Source organism: Sinohyriopsis cumingii, chromosome 2, assembly GCF_028554795.1.
Source record: "Sinohyriopsis cumingii isolate HCF-2022 chromosome 2, ASM2855479v2, whole genome shotgun sequence".
Lineage (NCBI taxonomy): Eukaryota > Metazoa > Mollusca > Bivalvia > Unionida > Unionidae > Sinohyriopsis > Sinohyriopsis cumingii.
Window position 1 is genome coordinate 63348755 of NC_142962.1, and position 20469 is coordinate 63369223.

General features: G+C 33.9%; 1 protein-coding gene across 1 annotated transcript in view; it reads right to left on the reverse strand.

The window, feature by feature from the left end:
• LOC149805047 (uncharacterized) overlaps positions 1 to 20469 on the reverse strand; it is a 357351-nt gene that overhangs the window by 3571 nt on the left and 333311 nt on the right. The window contains exons 84-89 of the mRNA XM_089946893.1: positions 16799 to 17009; positions 13871 to 14044; positions 11314 to 11518; positions 7826 to 8054; positions 5893 to 5992; positions 1542 to 1700 (exon numbers count right to left, since the gene is read on the reverse strand). Of these exons, the coding sequence (XP_089803019.1) occupies positions 1542 to 1700; positions 5893 to 5992; positions 7826 to 8054; positions 11314 to 11518; positions 13871 to 14044; positions 16799 to 17009 (1078 nt within the window). The remainder of the gene's footprint in view (positions 1 to 1541; positions 1701 to 5892; positions 5993 to 7825; positions 8055 to 11313; positions 11519 to 13870; positions 14045 to 16798; positions 17010 to 20469) is intronic.

Genomic DNA, 20469 nt, shown 5'->3' on the forward strand with positions numbered 1-20469 from the left:
GATTAAGTATCTGCTAGTAAGATTCATGATTTCATCTATACACATAGTCATAGTTCAGTTCATATCTTACAAAGAATTGTATAACTAGAGTATCTCATCACCAATCTGTGTTGGCCATAACTTATATCAAATTCATTTAAAAAAAAAAGATTTTCCTTCAGGTATCTAATATGTGGACAAAGTTAGTTTGCAGTAAAAAAAGTAAGTCCTAAAATTATGGTCTTCTCCACAATAGGAATAAATCAACCCTCAAGAATGAGTTTTGGATCATCATGAATTCAATGTAATTGGATGAAATGAAAACAGTTTTATATTTTGAAAATTTGAACCCATTTCTTCTGCCCATTGTTGATCAGGTCTGTAGCTGATTTTCATTAGTATACATCTCAGAGTAGTCAGTTGAACTTGATATCAGAGGAGTCTATTATTTATCATACGTTCCACGGATCTGCAAATACAGCTTGTTAGCAATATGGGATGGAATGGTAATTGGAAGGGTTGATGTAGTCCATCAAAGAAGTGTCTCAAAAAGTCTCAGATCCAAGGGAGACTTTCTCAATATATATACACTGAAGTTATGTAACTTCTTCAGAGACATAACATGTTGGGATCAACAGTTCTGATTAATGATTATAAGCAATTTGCCTGTGGTTTGGATTTTCTCATAATATTAATGAACAAAGTGTGGACAAATGAGGTCCAGTTGTATTTAATTTATTACTAAAAACATTTTCCCAAATTATTTGCAAAGCTTTGGTTAGTTGATTGGTCACATGTCACTTTTAATGGCAGTGGCTTTACTATTCTGTCATTAGACTGATCATGTTACAAACAAGAGTCACATGGTGATGACATCTCCCTAGTCCCCAGCTTACATAAAGACGTCTACAGAACATATTGAGTCCAGCATTTTTTTTTTTTAAATCCTACTACATCATCCCAAGCCATGGGTGAAAATCTGCTACACTCTCTTTTTACCTGTGGTTTCCTCTGCCAACTTTTCCTTATTGCTTATAAATATACATGAACCCACTTAACAAATCAATGTGAGCCTGAATAAAGTTTTCTCACAAGGTTGATCCAACTTATGACCTTTCATGCTAAAAGGTTGGGTCAATCAGATTTTGTATTCCAAACAGTCAATTATCTATTAATAAGAGGTTACTTTAGTTGATATACAAGCTTATTTCATTGACTTATTGAAGATGTATTTTTGTTTGTGCGTATTCATGAAAAGCAAGGAAATCTTATAACAGGCATCAATGGGTGAAAAGAAAGCATAGCAGATTTGACCCATGACTTGTGACAATGATTTTGCCTATGCTAGAACTCAACAGTACAGGATCTCAATTTATAAGCTTCTTATGCTACACTTTGTTTACATGGCACAATAAAAATATTCAATGTAGAAAACTGTCCATACAGATAGGATACAGAGAATAAATGACACTATCTCATATGCCCATTATGTGAGTATGACGGGGGGCAAATAAAACTGAGATTTGTTTGTATAATGCATAAAAAAAGGAAGCAGTCCAGACCTGGTCAACTCCAGCTGATGATGTAGTGTCACTAATGGTGTTAGGATCTGGTAGGGGAATCTCTTCCTCCTGCACAACTGCTGGCTGGAATGCATTGTCCCCTGTCTTTAGGCTGGCCATGGAATAGGATTCATATTCCAACCCAGTCTCCCTTGGACTCTGAAGCAAAGGATGACCATACCAAATTCCTTACACATCAATGAAGCTGGCATTAAGCTTTATGTACTGAGCCTATTATGGTATCAGGATCAGAAGGATACAACATGCTTGATATTTATATGAAATATGGTTGAAATATCTAGAATGGTTTGAGAGTTATGCTCTAACAATGAAAATGTGTACAGACAGACATACAACATGGTGATAGCTATAATACACTTTATTATATGCTCATTTTTTCCCCGTTAACTTTACATTGTCAGAATTGTTCAGTATTCCCCGATACTGAATGCGCGCGACAATACACATATAACATTCAAGTGCATAAAGGAACTACTTTCTATTGTAAACAAACAATGGACGCAGATGCCAGCACTTTTGATTTGTACACAAATCATGTACACTCGCGTAAGAGGCTCTTTACGTTGTGGTTGTTTAAATTTGTTTCTGAATGAACTAAAACATGTTTCGTGGACTGCAAAAAAAACCCAGCTGTTTTGGCACATTCCGCGTTGATACAATGTTACGGATTAAGGCTAGCTACATTATATAAAAGACGGAAGACAAGGTCCTTACAAATAACATACAAGTGGCAAGGCATATACTGTCTTCTTTAGCTGGTGATAAGAATGGCAAAATAAAATATACTTACAGTTTTACATCCTGAATTTCCTCAAAATGTATTTTCTTAATTCTGCAAATCTGAATTACATAGCCATGTCATAGGTTTTCAATCTGGATTACACATTTAGAAATTGTGCTGTAATTTCAATGATAAGTGCAATTACATCCTCCTTACTGCACTCAAAATGAAATAAGCATTAAATTCCATAGCGTCTTTTTGATAAATGCAATTGAAAGACTTCATATTTTTCCCACATTATGATTTCAAACATTTAATGACAGAAACAGAAACACATTTGCAGACGTAAACACGCTTCATCCATGCCACTTCAATCCGACATATTTCATGTATAATTTACACTGATGAATCCAGTCCAAAATCACAAACTTTCATCGAATGGAAACAAAATACCAAAATACCGTATTTTCCGGCCTACAAATCGATGCGGAGTATAAGTCGAATTGACCAATTTTGTAAATTTTCCATCCTTCGTCCATATATAAGTCGATTCGGAGTATAAGACGAGGCCAGGTCAATAACTTGGCTTTGTATTTTATACTAGTAACTTCCGGTTGCATGAATATTAATGGTATCATTGTATGATATTCCATATTACCGGCAATCGTGAAATTGCATTACCGATGCTAACATGCTTGTGATTTTACTTCTGAACTGCTATATTTTGTTATCAATTGACACAGCTGAATAAACAGTCCAAGCTTGTTTTATTATAATTGAAAGCACATCCATGTTGTAGTTCATTTTATTACCTGTAGTTACGAACGTAACTTATACAAACTTGTCATTTTCTATCGTAAGTTTGAAAGTCACGGACTCCGTTAAATCGATTCGTATATATATATATATATATATATATATACATATATATATATATACATATACTATTTTTTAAGTGTTTGTTCTGTTTGGACTTGGATATAATTAACATTTTATTACTAATCTATTCAATGATATACCCACTATTATCTTTATCGGCGAGTTCAAATACAAAGTAATGGGTATGATCTCTTGTCCTTATAACAAATTTTGTATGGACAATGACTTCAATAAAATGTCGACAGATTTTAATTTCCCTAAAAAAGCCTCATTTCCCTACTGGCAGCCTCGCTGATTTGACCTATTCTGTCGATTCTTGCCCTCAGTCTGGTTTCAATTATAGCCAAAGCGCTAAGCATGTTTAATTACCATGTAAATAACACTGCATAGCCATGTGGTTGTTGTGACAATGTACATCGTAATTAAAACAAGAATGAATTGTTGATTTAGAGGTGTTTATTGATAATGGAATATAGTAGGCTTGTAATACATGAGGATTATCACAATCGTCAGGTAACTCAAAATACCGTCTTTTTTCTCTTTGCAAAAGCTACAAATAAAAACAGCCCTGAATAAAAGAACGATCTTGTACACGGACAATTTTTTCATCTCTCAATCTCTCTCTCTCGTGCGCACACACACAAGCACGCGCGCGCTCACAATATATCTGATTTTAGTTTAGTTTAAACCATATTTGTTTTAATTATGATATCCATTGCAACAAGAGCCACGTGGCTGTGCATGCTATGATTATTCCTTCCAGTTGAAACCAGTCTTGAGTGCAAGATTCAACAGATGAGATAAACTCAGTGAGGCTAACAATAGGGAAATAAGGCAATTCATAGGGAAATCAGAAATGTGAAGAAAATGAGGAGACAGAAAACAAAAGTTGCAAACAAAAAATAAATAAAAATACTTTTTATTATACTTTAACATATCTGTGAAATCCCACCTTTCTCTTCAGCAAACTTTACAACTTCCAGCTTAAAAGCCGCTGTGTAAGACTTGTGTGATTTGACGGGAGGCATTGTGAGATAAGTTGTATGATTTGTACGGGAATATTTATATGAATGATTATGACTGAAAAGATTGATCAAAATATACCGAACTCATTAAAATATGCCCGTACTATAGCAATGAAAACAATGCCCATGGCTAAATTCATTATTTACATCTAGAGAAGGGAGTGGGCATCATTTCCTGTTGTACTTAATCCCATTGATATTAAAAACGGGTAGCGTAATTTATGCGGATTAATGATAAAGAACAATGGGGTACCGGCAATATGGTAACTAGTATCGGTAGCTAAAGCCAATATCAAGGTCTAAACAATTGCGGCAACTGGCTTTGATTGTTGTTGGAAACCAAAGACCAATTTATCAACAACCGGTATAATCAAAGAGAGACACCGAATTGTCAGCTGGTTAAGAATGAATTTGCTTTAAAGTGAATTGTGAAACTAAAAATCATGGATCACTGATGATCTATGAGTACTGGTAGTCCATCTATATATCTGATTTTAGTGTAGTTTAAACCTAATTTATTTGAGAAACTTTGTCAAATACAATTAGAAACATATGATTTGGGGGATTCAGTAGAATGCATGATCTACATTATTTTATAAATAATCATAGAACGCTCGAGTTAATATGGATTACATCCCTTTGTAGGATCAATTGGATCAATCAAAAAGCTATGCCGGTAATTGCTTACGTGTGTCCAACATTATACTGGAAAATCAAATATTAATGGACCAGTTATTTCATATCATTTTTTTTAGGAACAAACAATATGCTTTGAATTAGTACAGTACACTATAGAGTATAGACCGTAAGTGTGCTATGCGGCCCGGTGAAGTTTTTACCGGTACGGTAAATTGTTTTCTTTTATTTTATGTTTGAGAAATAAGAAAAAACACGCAGAATGCAAAATAAATAATGACAAAACTTACAAATATAAACGCAGTCATATTAGTTTATGACAATTTATTGACATAGTAATTTAACATGAATTTGTACTTCTATGTGACCTGTTTTCGATTATGCCGATTATAGAGCAATGTCAATAGCATACCGGATACTGTAATCCATATATAAGTCGATGCAATTTCAATGACACAATCCATATATAAGTCGATTTGGAGTATAAGACGAAGACCGAACTTTCAAGTCAAAAAGTATCGACTTATACACCGGAAAATACGGTATATTCATTCCAGATCAAATGGAAAAGTTGTTGCAACGTGCATTCATTCACAATATGACTGCAAATTTCAATTTTAACTAGACACGCCATTTTCTTTTGAAAGTTATGTTGAGCGTGCGACTAAGTTCAAATTTATCTGGGCAGAGTTATGTGCGCATTAATAATGATGTGATTGTGTAATGACAAATCTGTGCTTGTGTATTTAGTTCGGAATATGGCATTCATTCATTTACGTTGTTTCTTGTACTGTATTTTGTTTATATAATTAAACCTTATGTAGATTAAAAAAATGAGCATATAATAAAAAGGTTACTGCATTTGTATGGGAAAATATGAACTCGTTTTGTCGGAAGGATATACTGCACTCCCAAGGTCGTGCAGTATTCCATCATAAAACTCGTTCATATTTTCCCATACAAACACAGTAACCTATAAATCTTAGTGGTTGCATAAAAATTATCACTAATATAGACATCAGATATTAATTAATTACTTTTTATAAGAGAGAAAGGGAGGGAATCATACCATTTGAGATCCATGTTTCTTAAGTCTTGATTTTATGTCTGCATAGCTGTCTCTCTGAGACCTCAAAGATATACTTTTACTCTTGTTGATTTTTAGATTTCTGAATGAAAAAAACAACAAATTCATTACAAGCAATAATAGTAAAATCTGGCAATACCTGCCATTTCCCAATGTATTCAGGGCCTGAACATTCTGGTGGTCCAAAGTCTGGGACCATTTCTTTTTATCTACAGACTGGTCATATGTAAACAGTACTAGCCCACTGGACCTTTAATATTTCTTATCTGTTTCCTATAATTCAAGAAAATGCATTTTTTTAAATTCTTAAAACATCTGAAAAGAATCATGAAAGTGCACTGATGCAAGTGGAAGTTGCTCAAAGTGGGAGACTAGTGGTGTACAATATTACTGAAAATCTGTAAATTTAGCATGCATTGTGCTGATCACCACTCTAAGCTTTATCTTCATCAGTCAAACGTCTGCCTGTTCTAAACAATAGCTAAAACTAAGCATCAATAGTATCAGCTGACGATATGTTCTAAATATGCCAGAACTCTATTTAAGTATGGATTTACCAGAGAAAGGCAAGAATCAACCACATAAATTTTTTCTGCTTCAAGACAAGTTTCACTGAATGGATTAAAATATCCCTGATCCAAAAAGGACAGAAATTATGATAAAAATAAATTTATTTGGACTTTGCAGGACAACTGGAAAAAGGCTTGGCCATGGGTTGATCATGATGACAAGAGGTCATTTATGTTTGTTCAGCATGTACGGTGCGGCATACCCAGTGTCAGCCAATTGTTCAAGTGCCTTATTCAAAGGCTTATCCAACTTTTTAACTACCACATTGATAGCACATGAAACAAGCAAAGAAGCTAAAAGCATATCACTTGCACCAGAAAGGTTACTGTTAGTAAATAAGACATACATATCTCAATCATAAAAGACCCTGACTGCCTGAAAAATTTGCAAAACTGAGTTCACAACCACTTATTTGCCATGTCAGAGGGACCAAAGCTAGTTGATTTCTGTCCTAAGACTATTGCACACTGACTAGATTCTTCAAAGAAAACACAGCAACTGTCACAGACAGTTTGAGGGTCAAGGCAAAGGACATCTGAGGTTGAGCAATCTACCAAGTAGTCTGAGTTTCCTCTGACCTTTTCCAGCCCTTTTTAGATAATTTGACCACAAAAATGTCAAAATATGTAAAATTTGGTGGTAAAGGTCAGAGGAAACTCTATCTGCCAAGTGAAATGTTACTTCTGGGGCCAATGACTGCACAAAAATTGACTTTATGTGTTCTTTTCCCATCTGTTTCACTGAACAAACTTTGAATTTTAAATGCATTCTAGCTAATTATGTCTCATATATATTCATGCTGGAAATTGTGCTACTATATCTACTATTTCTACACTGTGGAATATACTTTTTATGCAAGACATTTATAAAGTCTGGTAAAGAAACTCCAGAATAAAAATTATTCTGCAAAACCGTTTTTCTTTGAGCCACAATGACCTTGACCTCTGACCTCAATATCAGCCAGCCCTTTCCATACCTTATGTACAAGAATTCCACAGAGTTTGGGAAGTGCAATTATAATGCAAGAAACATTTTTCTTCTTTCAGTCACTAGATATCTTGATGGCACACCATTTCCACACAAAATTAATTTAAAAAATTGATTTCATTCCCCAAGTGCAAGAGATTTGTCAAGGTACTTTGTCTAAATCTTAAGTTATCATGTGGAAACCAAATGATGAATAGAAAGAATGACAGAAAGATGGAGGTACATGGTTTGCTGAAATCAGATTAAACAGGATGTTGGCCAAATAGGTAATAGCTTATCACTTAGCACTGTCAAAAAATATGAATTGACAAAGTGATAATATGTGAGCAGAAGAAACAAAAATAATTGGTTAACTTACCCAGTTCTGTACAGGATAACAACAACAAGTGCTCCAACAAGAATTACTGACGTCAGAACTATAAGGACAATGGCCCATACAGGGAATGGCTCATCATCTTGACACTCATCATTGTCACAATGCTGACAGTAATTACCAGACCAGCCATTTATACAGCCACAGTAATAGTTTACATCAAAGTCCTTAATGCGTCTTATGTCATAGCAGCTGTAAGCTGTTCCATTTTTACCTGCAATACAAAATATACAAGCCATCAAAATATCATCATTGAAATATAAATTTTACACTGACTACTTCCCTACCAAAAAGTAAAATTGACAAATTTAACAACATGAAGGTAAGAATTCTAACACGTGTTATGTCCTGCCTACTCTGCTGTATTATTAACATATGCCAAGTTTTAACAAACACGTGATATGCCCCCTCATACCCATGATGAACTATAGAAGTATTGTAGATACCCTTTGACCCCATGGGCCGCAACCAGAGGCAGGGGTTGTAGATTAAGATAACAACCCAATTTTCTGATTCTACATAAAGGTAAATTAAAAAAGTGAAAAACAAAGAGATCCTGACATTTAAGCTACTATTCATCTGTTATGTAAAGAGAATTCCAACAGTGTTTATGTTGGTGTGCATTGTTTTAATTTAAGCAATCTCAGGATATCTGCAAAATTATTCATTTACCTCAATGACTATGATCACTACAGGATTTAAAATGTGAAACTGTGCACTAACTGTAAATGTCCCATTTTAGAAAGCAAAAATAGGTATCATGATATTAAAGTGAGATGGACAGCTAAAACAAATTTGCTTTTTTGCATATTTGATGGTTGATGAGCTCAGTTAAAATTTGGGAGAATGCTCATGCACATATATTCCTACCTCTCCCATGTGATACCCATAATCCACTGCATCCAGCTTCAAGGTGAAAAAGTCAATAACTTTTACAAACATTGTGGAAGCGCTGTGACTGGTTAATATGTCTATCATGAGACGATGATCATGATATTTACAAAGTTTTACAAAAATGAATAAAAAAACTGCAAGACTAGTTGTGGTCACAAGATAGTGTCACAGATGAATGGAAGATGGATAGAAATGTAGACAATATTATCTACCCTTCTCTCACAGAGGTGGTGGGGATTTAACAAATTTCCTAATTCTGGACCTTATGGTTCTTAATGAGGAACATGATTAATGGATGAGAGATGTGCACAACAAAAGGGAAAGAAAAAGGTTGGAGGTCATATATCTCAAATATGAAATGAACTGGGTAAGGAATTATTTAAATATGTGAAATTTGGAAGAGAAAAAAAAAAACAAGAGCCCCTCAGAGGGTCTTATGCTCTACTGGTTGCAGAGAATTTCCAGAAATCCTTGATAAACAACTCAGATAATCTTGTTCCATCATATCAAATTTGATAACAAAATAATTCTTACAATTACAGTTGAGTTATCATTTTCACAAGAGACTGTACCTGTAATAATAGTACACACTTTTTTATCATTGTCTTTGATCTTTATCCTGGTATCATGGATAGATCACATAACTTGTCTCAAACAATGTATAAAGATAAAATCCATAATAAATATTTTTGGTGAAAAAAAAATAAGTTACTAAACCAACATCATTCAAAGAATTCTTCAGATATATCCACACATTGGGTTTGCTAAAAACCTATTCATTCTTGTTTGTGTTGTCATGTTCACAAGAGTGAGTCTCTCTGACCTTACTTAATATAACAATTTTGAATATTAACTTGTTTTGACTGGAATGCAACAAAACACAATATATGCTAAAAATTCATTTGTATATGTACACGTAAAAAAAATCAGTGAAGTGCAAAAATGCAAGCATTACATATGACTAGACCACAAGGCCAATCAGCTTTGGATTTCAAACTCTTTCACAAAAGTGCAGATATGTTGCTCAGATCTGCAACATTTTCATTCAGAGCCAATTATGAAGTGTAGCAGGTGTTTCAGTGTTAATGTAACCAATTGTTGAACAGGAATAGGGACAACAAGTTTTTCAACATGGCCACTTTGGTGTCATGCTGGAGGCTTGATGAGCACAATTTTCATTCAGAACCATCAACAGTGTATCACTGTTTTCAGAAGTGTGGCTATGTTGGTAATCAGATCTACATATTGCAAGGAGTGTTTTAGTGAATACCATATGTGAATGCCATCATTCGTTTCAAAGGAATAAAGATTTTCAGATGGTCAGTGCAATGTTAGAGGTCAGATGAACATCATTTTCATTTAGAACCCACTTCCTGTACATATTTGTACTCTTTATAAGTGAAGCTACACATCAATATTATCAGTTATTTAGTGAAAATCCCATGTCACAACAACCATCCAGTCAGCAGAAATACTGATAACAATATTTTCAAGATAGACAACTGGCATGGTATGCACTCTGGACAAAGATCATCCTTTAGGAAGCATGCATGACAGTATTATCTATCTTTGCAAAGTGTTCAATATGAGTGATGGGTTTGTTTTTGGAGAGTTCATTTCATACAATTTACACAGAATACTGAACATGCCATTTTATATTTGGGGTCAGTATATTGAGTCTTCCATTCGGAAATATGTGACTTCACAGCAGCCTTGGAGATACTAGCCCCAAAAGAATAGAGCATCTGCTCATGTTATGGGAAACAAATATATCCCTGCAAAATGACAAAGCTAACTGCTGAGAAGCACAGTAATGTCCAGTTCAAGACTGTGTGACATCCAGTCACCATAAAGTAAAAATGGTATGTTAGACTTAGTGGCATCTCTCTTAGATTGAAAAGGTACCAGACTGAAACCAGTTGATCAAGTGAGAAGCTCACTTCCTTTGTAGACACTACGTATTTTGTGTAATAGCTTCAAATTGCCAATGCAGGAACAAGTTGTTGCATAAAGTGCAAACTGTCAGAAATTCCCAATTTAGAAGGAATTGGGAAAATAAGTTGACTCAGTGAAAAGAAGGGGAGTCCTTTTATCACTATCGATAACTCTGAGCACAGAAAGATTCCAATGAACTTACTCAGTTAATACATTCTAAAGCAGTAGAAAAATGGGATAGGCAGACATTGGTAGTTACAACCAGATGTTTGTACCCTGATTAACTAGGTGGTTTTACACCTCAACTGATGATTACTCGTAATTATTTAAAGTATAATTAATATAAGCTTTATCATACTGATTCCACAACATGCCTGTGATATTTTAAATGAAAAATTAATATTTATAATTAGTTATATCATTCATACTTTATATGTAACTATTACTGATGTGTGTTTTCCCCTTTATAAAGGCTATTTTTCTTATAAGGGCCACTTTCCTGCTACACAAGTGGTAACCTTATAAGAGGGGTGACCAATGTACCCAGCAACTAACCTTGGATGGGTATATAATTAATGCAACATATTGCAGCATAAAACAAAAATGTTGATGCACATTTATTATGCATTTATCAGTGATCTTACCTTGGCATGTTCCTCCATTCTGACATGGGAACTCCAGCACAGCAACTGCAATTGTGATAACATCTGAGAACTTGGAGTTACTGTCCTTCACAACAAATTTAACCATCTCCAATCCAGTGAAATTTGACAGGTTTTGTTCATAGGTGACCTCTGCAACCAGCCAGGTCATGTCAGGTAGGTTAACACTTGATTTAACAACAGGACACTGTCCAGAGAAATGATGAGATAATGCTTTAATTTTTCTACCAACTGCTAGACATGTGGGTACAATCACTAAATTGTAGCAATCCTTCTAATAAATGACAACATAATTTTTGTTGCATATTTCAGTAAAATCTATCCTTCTCTTTTCCCCAAAATTATGTTTCTTAAAAAAATGAAATTTTTTAAAGTTAGGATACAATTAAGCTTAAGTTACACTATGCATTTTAGAGAAATAATCTTACTCAGTATTTTCTTTCTATTTTATGTACTTGATTGTAATTAACAGGGAAAGAAAAAAGAACAAAGTAAAGCCTAGTGGACCTGTCTTTTAGAATAATGTTCCATGGTTGGACAACTCTCATGTGACTGCCTCTGTCCAAGCTCAAACACCATACTCAACGATGTACTTTTTTTTCCATAATTATTGCTTATTTCAATGGTGTGTTCAAATTATACAGGAATGGAAAGCAAGAAATTAGTTTTCAAGTAGTGTTGGTCTTTCTCACATGCATAGTAAAGGGACCTTATTAAGAGTAAATCAGTCCTAGAAGACAGCCTCTAATTGAAATATTAGATGAACAATGTCATATCTATTACCATATTCAGACAGAAACGGTCATGATTGTTGTTGTTGTAGGGTTTAATGCCATTTTTCAGTACAAGATAGGCTATACATGGTGGCCAGTATAAATGATGGAGGAAGAACCCGAGAAAACCCCAGAAAGAACCACTGACCAATGAGAAGCTACTGGCAAGCTTTCTCACGTGCCCACATTGGCGGAGCTCAAGACTCGAACCCATGCAGACAGAGGTGAGATGGCAGTGATCTGTAACAATTAAAAGGTCATGAACTAACCTACAATAATATAATATCTCATTACTTATTAATGTCAATAAAATGTCCTAGTAACAGTGTTTTCATCTTGTTTGTAGCTTAAAATCAAGAAGATAAGTGAAGAACTGAATATGACAAATATAACATTACTACATATTTTTAAGAATGAAGTATAGCCCATCCCAAGAAAAAAAAAAGGAAAGTAATACCCACCTCCACCCAAAAAATTTGCTTGTTCACAACTGATGAAATGGGGGAATTACATTATATAAGCAGTAGTCGTTATATTTATGTTGATACTAGTTGCTACTCACCAACAATTGCTACCATGGGTAAGTCACTCACTATTTGTTAACTGATTTTAATTGCATGCTGTATGCCCTCCTGTACATGTAAATTGTTTATCATTAATTGACAAATAATGTGGACATAGGAAAGAGGATGAGAAATGATTTTTAAGCAGTTACAGTGTTAGTCAAGATCAACAAGTATATTCTGCGCAAACTGCAGTAGCCCAAATTTAACATTATTTAATTAATGGAAAAGATTCAACTCGAAAGATATTGTAATAGTGCTAAACCTTGAATTCTTCATACAAGTGACACCTTGAAATGGTACATCAGGAGATTCACAAAATCTGATCACTTGCATGCAGAGTACTGACTGATACAATAAACACTTTATTTAATATATAAAAATTCAAAACAGATGCACAAAATTTGGTCTTAGAAGACACTAAAGATGTTCTCTGTGTCCATAAATATTTAGAGAAATACCATTTTGTGTTATTGTCAAGCATATTTAGCTTCTTATCATTCATGTCATAATTTCTCCATCGTCTAGAACTCATAAGTTATGAACTATTCAGTATTTTGTTGATGAAGGGTTTTGAAACCCCTCACTATTCTTTTTATAGAATTGCCCATTCAGTGAAGTGCTTTGAATAAATATCTTCCCTATGCTGTAATAGCCAAATATAGCAAATCTGAATTACTGGTACCACTATGGACACATTCAATACATTTGAACATAATATTTCATATCATACTTTTTTGGTTAGAAAACGAGAATTTTAAAACAGTGATGGGAGGGATGGGAGGCACTGCTGATATTGGGAAAATGAATATTCTGCTTCAAACATTCATATATATGATTCTTTCAGGGTATTATCATAGACATCTATATGCAAGTGCTGAACTTTGCATTTATTCATAACCTTCTTTGAACCTTTATCACCACAGCTACATTTTTATATTGATAGGGTTGGCAGCTAGATCTTTACTGAAACAGGAGATATGCAAAATATATAGGTATACAGGTATGGGATTTTTGGGGTTAAAGAAGGGGACACACAAATTAGATGGCAGAATATGGTACTGAGACATCTTATGTCTATGCCATTGGCTCTTAATAGAATGAGTGAATGAAAACTCTTTATGATGGATTGTTTACCTCATATGATATGAATTTCATTACATTCCTAACAAATATATTCTTACTGACTTAACATACTTGTACCTTGTCTCCCTTGCATGTGGAAAAATGATTCAGGACAATATTGTCTGTGGTTTCAATGGTCGTTTTACCATTACTTCTAGTATCAACAGAGTATGTCAGTGTGTCTCCATCATCCACATCATATGCTCCAATTACAGCATGGAACTTAAGGCTGTTCCCTTGGTCCTTGTAAATCTAATGGATACAAAAATTACTTATGTATTTCTTTAAGTAAATCTGACTAGAGTAATAAGGCTGATCTGATTACATACAATTAAAGTATCAATTACTGTAATAATTAAATAAATACTACACAGCTGGATTTTCAAGATTTTATATAAACTCTCTCAAATCTTGACAATGAAATTTATGATTATTAATTAAAGGTAAAAAACTACAACTCTAAACAAACTGAAAACACTGACATGACTCTTAACAAACTATATACCGCACATCTACTTACTCAATATGCGTTTATACAACATCAAAAAGAAATCTTAAAAGAAATCTGTGTCATGTTTAAGAATATCACCACTGACTCACGCTTTGAAAATGTTCAAAGGCAATTTCTATACTGTCAGTGATGTTCAGTCACACTCTAGTATGTAAAGAAAGAAGCTTTAATGTATCACTAGTTACATTAATGCCTGAAGTAAAAAATAAGTAATGAACAAGTAAAACAATTATTGGTGAAAGACTGAAAATGTCCTCAGAGTGTTGAATGACCCACTTAAAAGCTACATTCCCTACTGATGTCAACTTTAAACTAGTACGATACACATGTTATTTATAGCTCATAACTAGGTCAAATAATTGTCTTACTGTCAAATTCCACCCAGAAAATGCAGGTCAGTTTTTTTAGTTTTGGGAAAACACCAGTGTTGATAAGTGTTAAGTGACAATACAAAATGTTTGCACTTCACAAGTGAAATCATTGAATATATCACCTAAAAATGTAGATTTTCCTTTTTTTACTATATTTCTTTAAAAGGCAAAAACCATCAATTTGAATAGGTTTTCTCCATTACATTAAAATCCAGTTAACAGCTGCATTACTACATCAATAAAAAGTAGTGCCAAAATTTTATAATAATTTTGGGACAGCAATATTTACAGAATTAGTACATTTACTTCAAACTGTATATTTTGTCAAAACAAGGATTGTACTCATATGAAAATGAAGACATTTTATTTCTGTTAATGCATTTCATGCACTGATTGATACTGTAGTGGTGGATTATTAGAAACATTAAGAACAGTTGTATTGTACTGACTTCAGAGTGTAACATCTTTTAATGATTGTGAATTTATATTAATGGATTTTCATACTTCATTTTGGTTTATTTCAAATGTAAATTTGTGTGTAGCTTGCAGTCTAGCTCAGTAGCTGTATTCAATTTTCTTTGACACTTAATTTTGGTTTCCAATCAACACTAATCAATGCCATATTCATCCATCGTTTTTAGACACAATTGAAATGTGATTTAAAATTTCTGCTTAAAAATGTTATTACTTTATTTAATCATTAGTCTTTTTACTAAAAATTATGTGCTATTTGTCAAAGAGTATTAAAGGTACACAGTACTGTATGGGTAAGACATATCAACAGGTCATGTAAGTTCAGTCACTGACAGGCTCCATGACTCATGAAGATAACTAATTATGTAAAAAAACTAATACTTGAAGTTAACTTTTTTGCTGTCTGGAGTTCTTGTTTAGGAATTTCTTGATGGCACCTCACTGACTGCAGAAGTGTACACTAGATGTCTATAGCTGACACATTTTAAGATCTGCACATTAGAGTAAGGGTGGGAGAGAGAAAAGAAACAGAAAAAGGACAATGAAATTTACCTAAACATCTAAATTTGGGTTAAATAACATACACAGACCTGGGACAGATATATTTCTTAAATGGGAAAATAGTAGTTCCAAAAGTAATATCACCACTGTGGTGATAGAAGTAGTACCACCAGTGTGGCAATATAACTTTTCTCCTACTGATTTATTTCATTATCTCACTATGAAATAAATAAATAAAATGATTACACAGACTTACATGAAAGTTCTAAAAATGAGATTTACTTTCCCAAGAATGCAAGCATGTATAGCCTTCAGGTGGTTGTTTGGCTTATGACTGGGTCAAATACCTTTTTTTGAGACAAAATGTATGTATGTATATGTGTGTGTGTGTGTGTGTCTGTGTGTGTGTAATGGCATGTAGCATAATCCTCAATCCCACTGAAAATTAAGTTCTAGAAAACATAAAAATCACAAAACTTGAGTAAGATAAAACCTTTCCAATAAACATAACCATATAGTCCTACAAGATAAAAAATAAATGTAAAGATTGCAAAATTCTTTAAAATATACAAATAAAAAAGAGAAAGACCAACAAATATGTTACACAGTTGACTAGAATGTGCTCTAGATTGGGCACAAATTGTCTGGTTGAGACCAAGAGATACCTGACACTGGTAATTCCTAAGTCATTTATGAGTGTGCTGTGTGCAAGCGCATGTGCCAAGTTAACTTACTACCTGTTTGTTAACATTATAGTGTGGATCACAAGCAATGTGCATAATCACCTGAGTTTACTTACATGATATTATGTCTGGTGGTATGTCTCTCCCCTTCCCCTGGGAGATACACCCTTTCTTCTTCTCAGCTTTGGTTTACATATTTGATAAATGTTTTTCCTGATTATTCATGGGGAGATCAAAATAATATTGTCAAATGATTATCTCAGTTTAAAATATTTTGTGTGGAATACGGATTTAATGTTCTGTAATTGTAAATGCAAAAAACTGCAAAAGTGCTGTATATGCTTATGTAATGTGATTTTGGATTCTGTCAATAACAAAAGTGCATGATGTCCTGCATCATAATAAATACAATGCCCAAGATTTTTAAGTATTATTGTAATTATACATGGATAAATTAGCTCTTTACCATGACAGGTTCTGTGGGATCCTCATGTATCAAAGAATTCCAGGAATCATCAAAGAGAAAAACTGTTGGTGGGTCATTCACAGGTAGAATTTCAACAGAGATGTTCATAACTGACATTGCTGGAGCTATTTCTGTCACACCTGGAACATCCTGCATCCTTATTCCAATCGTCACGTTACCATGACAGTCTACACATGGTGTGAAAAACAACCTGCCAAAACATGTAAATTAATCTCTATGCAGGAAATGATCATGTTAAATTTTTCATAAATCTTTAATTTATTTTTCAAACATATTTAAACTAACTGTATCCTTCACAAATGCCTGACGTTGGTAGAGTATACGACTCATATTCCAGATATGGTACCTGTATGGTCAGCTTGGATAAGTTGCACTAAGCTGGTGTGTCCTTTTCCAAATAAAATGCTGACAGTGCTCCAAAAGAAACCCCAAACACCAGATATGATAGCTATCAAAATTCAGTATCTAACATTATTATAATTCATATTGAAAATATGCATATGTAAAAGGACATAATATAATTTCCTAGATTTCTTTGTCAAACAGCGAAACAACACCTTCTAAAGTAATAATTTTTCCATTATTTTTGTATGTAAGTATGCAGTTGAACCTCCCAGCTGGGAAGGTTTTCCTTCCAAGATGATGGGTGTTTCCCCATCCCTTCCATCACTCAATGAAATAACTTGCATACTCAAAAAAATAAATAAATCTGAAACAGAATATTTTTATAAAAACAATGTTCACCACTTTTTCCTAACGTAGTATATTTATGGTAAAGACTTCATGTGAGGGGCCCTGAGTTGCCGAGTGGTCTAAAGCACTCTCTGTTACGGATCACTGCCATCTCACCTCTGTCTGCGCTGGTTCAAGTCTCAGATTCAGCCAATGTGGGTATGTGAGAAAGCTTGTCAGTAGCTTCTCGTGGATCGGTGGTTCTTTCCGGTGTTTTCCTGGATTCTTCCTCCACCATTAATATTGGCCGCCATGTATAGCCTATCGTGTGCTGAAAAATGGTGTTAAACCACACAACAACAACAACAACAACTTCATGTGATTACATGACTGTTAAATGGTGTTCAAAGGGGACTTTAATTACCAATTTCAGAGACAATAACCTAAAAGTTATCACTTGATTATACTATGTGTGTCAGAAGTAATTCAGACAGGACTAGAGACATTATTGGATTTTGGCTGGATTACTAAAGATCTCACACTGCATAAAATAATTAACATTACTTAGATTCTTAGTTTATCTTCAGTGTTCAAAGTTTGTTGAGATGCATTATATGTGATCAGAATTAACTCAGAAAGGATTAAAGATGTAATGGATAATGGATGGATTAGTCATTCATTACTAAAGATTTCAAGTGAACATAAAAGGGGTTGATTTGGCTTCAGTATTTAAAGTTGGTTAAGATATATAAGAATGTGTTATCTCCTAATGATAAAATGCCAAAATCTAAACAAAATGAAATACCACATGAAATTCCATAGTGTATAGAAACAGGAATCTCAGTGGTTGGAATCGAGTTCAAATGGACATGAACATACATTCTGCCATTCCTGTAAAGTATATTTTTTGAAGAACTTCCCAAATTTGAAAAAGATATTGCCAATATTAAGCAGAAAAAAAAAATGAATCCACCCACAGGCAAGAAACAATTAAACATCATGGTAAACCCATTAGTATTGTACGGTAAAACCTGTCATGAGAGACCACCCCTTCTGCAAACAAAAAGTGGTCTCTCAAGACAGGTGGTCTCTCGTAGCAGGTTTGTACAAAAAGATCAGTTTCCAAGGTCCAGTTTCAGAACAATTTAAAGAAAAATAACCACAATCACTGTATATATATTCTATTCTTTATTAATAGTTCATGCTAAAATATTGTATGCATTCTTCTAAAAACAAAATTATATAGCAATAAAGATATACTTCTATCATTAAACATCAAATCACATTTACATTTGAAGATCACATATTTTAGCATATGAAATCACTTCTGAATTACTCCTTTTCCTTTATAACAATCTAAATTTGTTTTACTGACCTTTAAACTGCTTTTTTGTGAGTGGTCTGCTTTTTTTCACTTCTTTCAGTTACAATAATTGTTTTCTTCAACCTTAAAATTGTTCTCTTTTATAGTTGGAACTTTGTCCATTGTTATTGAGGTTCTAGGAGTTAAAATTATTAGTGCTCAGTTGTAATCTTGAACATAAAGACGGTTTTGACTGGGCTGTGGGAAAATATGAAAAATCTATACATGTGCATTGCATGTCTAACAATTAAAGAAAGAAAAAGAAACCATTATCTCATCCAGAAACAGAACCATTTACTCAGGGGCAAAAGTCATTGGCTTCATTCAAAGAAGACATACAGAGATTAACTTTATAAAAAAAGTGTGTAACCTGGTTGCACCAACTTGATGATAGATGACAGCTTTGTGATTGGGAGGTAATCACTTAACATCGAAGGAAAAACAACAAACATCACAAGTCTTGAACACTATCAATCGAATCTCACAAACAATTCTCTCTTGCTAGTTTAATAGACAATGACCTTATTCACTCTCAGGCAATATGGATTAACTCTAAAGACAAACAATACACGCAACCACTATGTCAACCTGGGCACTATACAATGGCAATTTGTGACATGTACAATAGCCTGGTTTAGAGACTATAGCATCTATCACTGGTAGCCACAATCCTTTTTTTCTTTTTGTATTATTATTCCTTTTATGTTTGTTTTTTATCAGAACAATCATTACTAATCAAGTAGTCATTGTAACAATTGATTACATATAGATCAGTGGTGTCCGTCTATGTTCTCACGATACAGTCGTTCATAGGGATGCTGGGTTCTACTATAGGCCAGAATGCAGGCTAAGTGTGGAAATAATTAGTCTGGTTCCCTGCTTTGTATGCTTACTCCATTACTCACCCATATATGAATAGTGGAGAACAACACAGGGAGCATACAAAGCAGGGAACCAGACTAGGGAATAATCTACATGTACTTTAGTTTGGTTTACAACTGAAATTATAAACACTATAAGCACAGCTACAAAATTTCAGATATCAGTAGTCAGGCTATTTTTTCTTCTTTTTTTCAGAATGGTATGAGCAGTTGTTGTTACAGGGATTAAATAAAGGTTGGTGGAGTTTATCCTTGTTTTTGTGATGTGGTCATTCATAGCAGTGTTGCCAAGACATCTCAGTTGCTGGTCGTGTTCAGCAGGTGGACACTCATCACAGAGTGTTTATATAATAAAAACAACCTGTGCATTACAATTGTGGTTGGAAATAACAGGTGGTCACTCATAGCAGAGGTCACTCATAACAGTTTTCTTTCGGAGCAAAATTCAGGTTGACACCAGAGGAAACCTGTATCCAGTAATAATACATCATATCCTAAGTAATGAGATCAACAATGGTGAGGACTGTGACAAATATAATCCACAAGAAAAGTCAAAATCATCGTGCTTTATACAAGGAAAGTATGAAAGGCAACAAGTTACAGTGAATTTAGGACTGATGTGATCAAATTATGTACTTATTTTAATACATACACATTTGTTCAATAGTTGTCATTTTTGTCCATTTGCATGCTAATATCAGGTCAAAGAAAAGCCTCCTGAACTGAACTAAAAA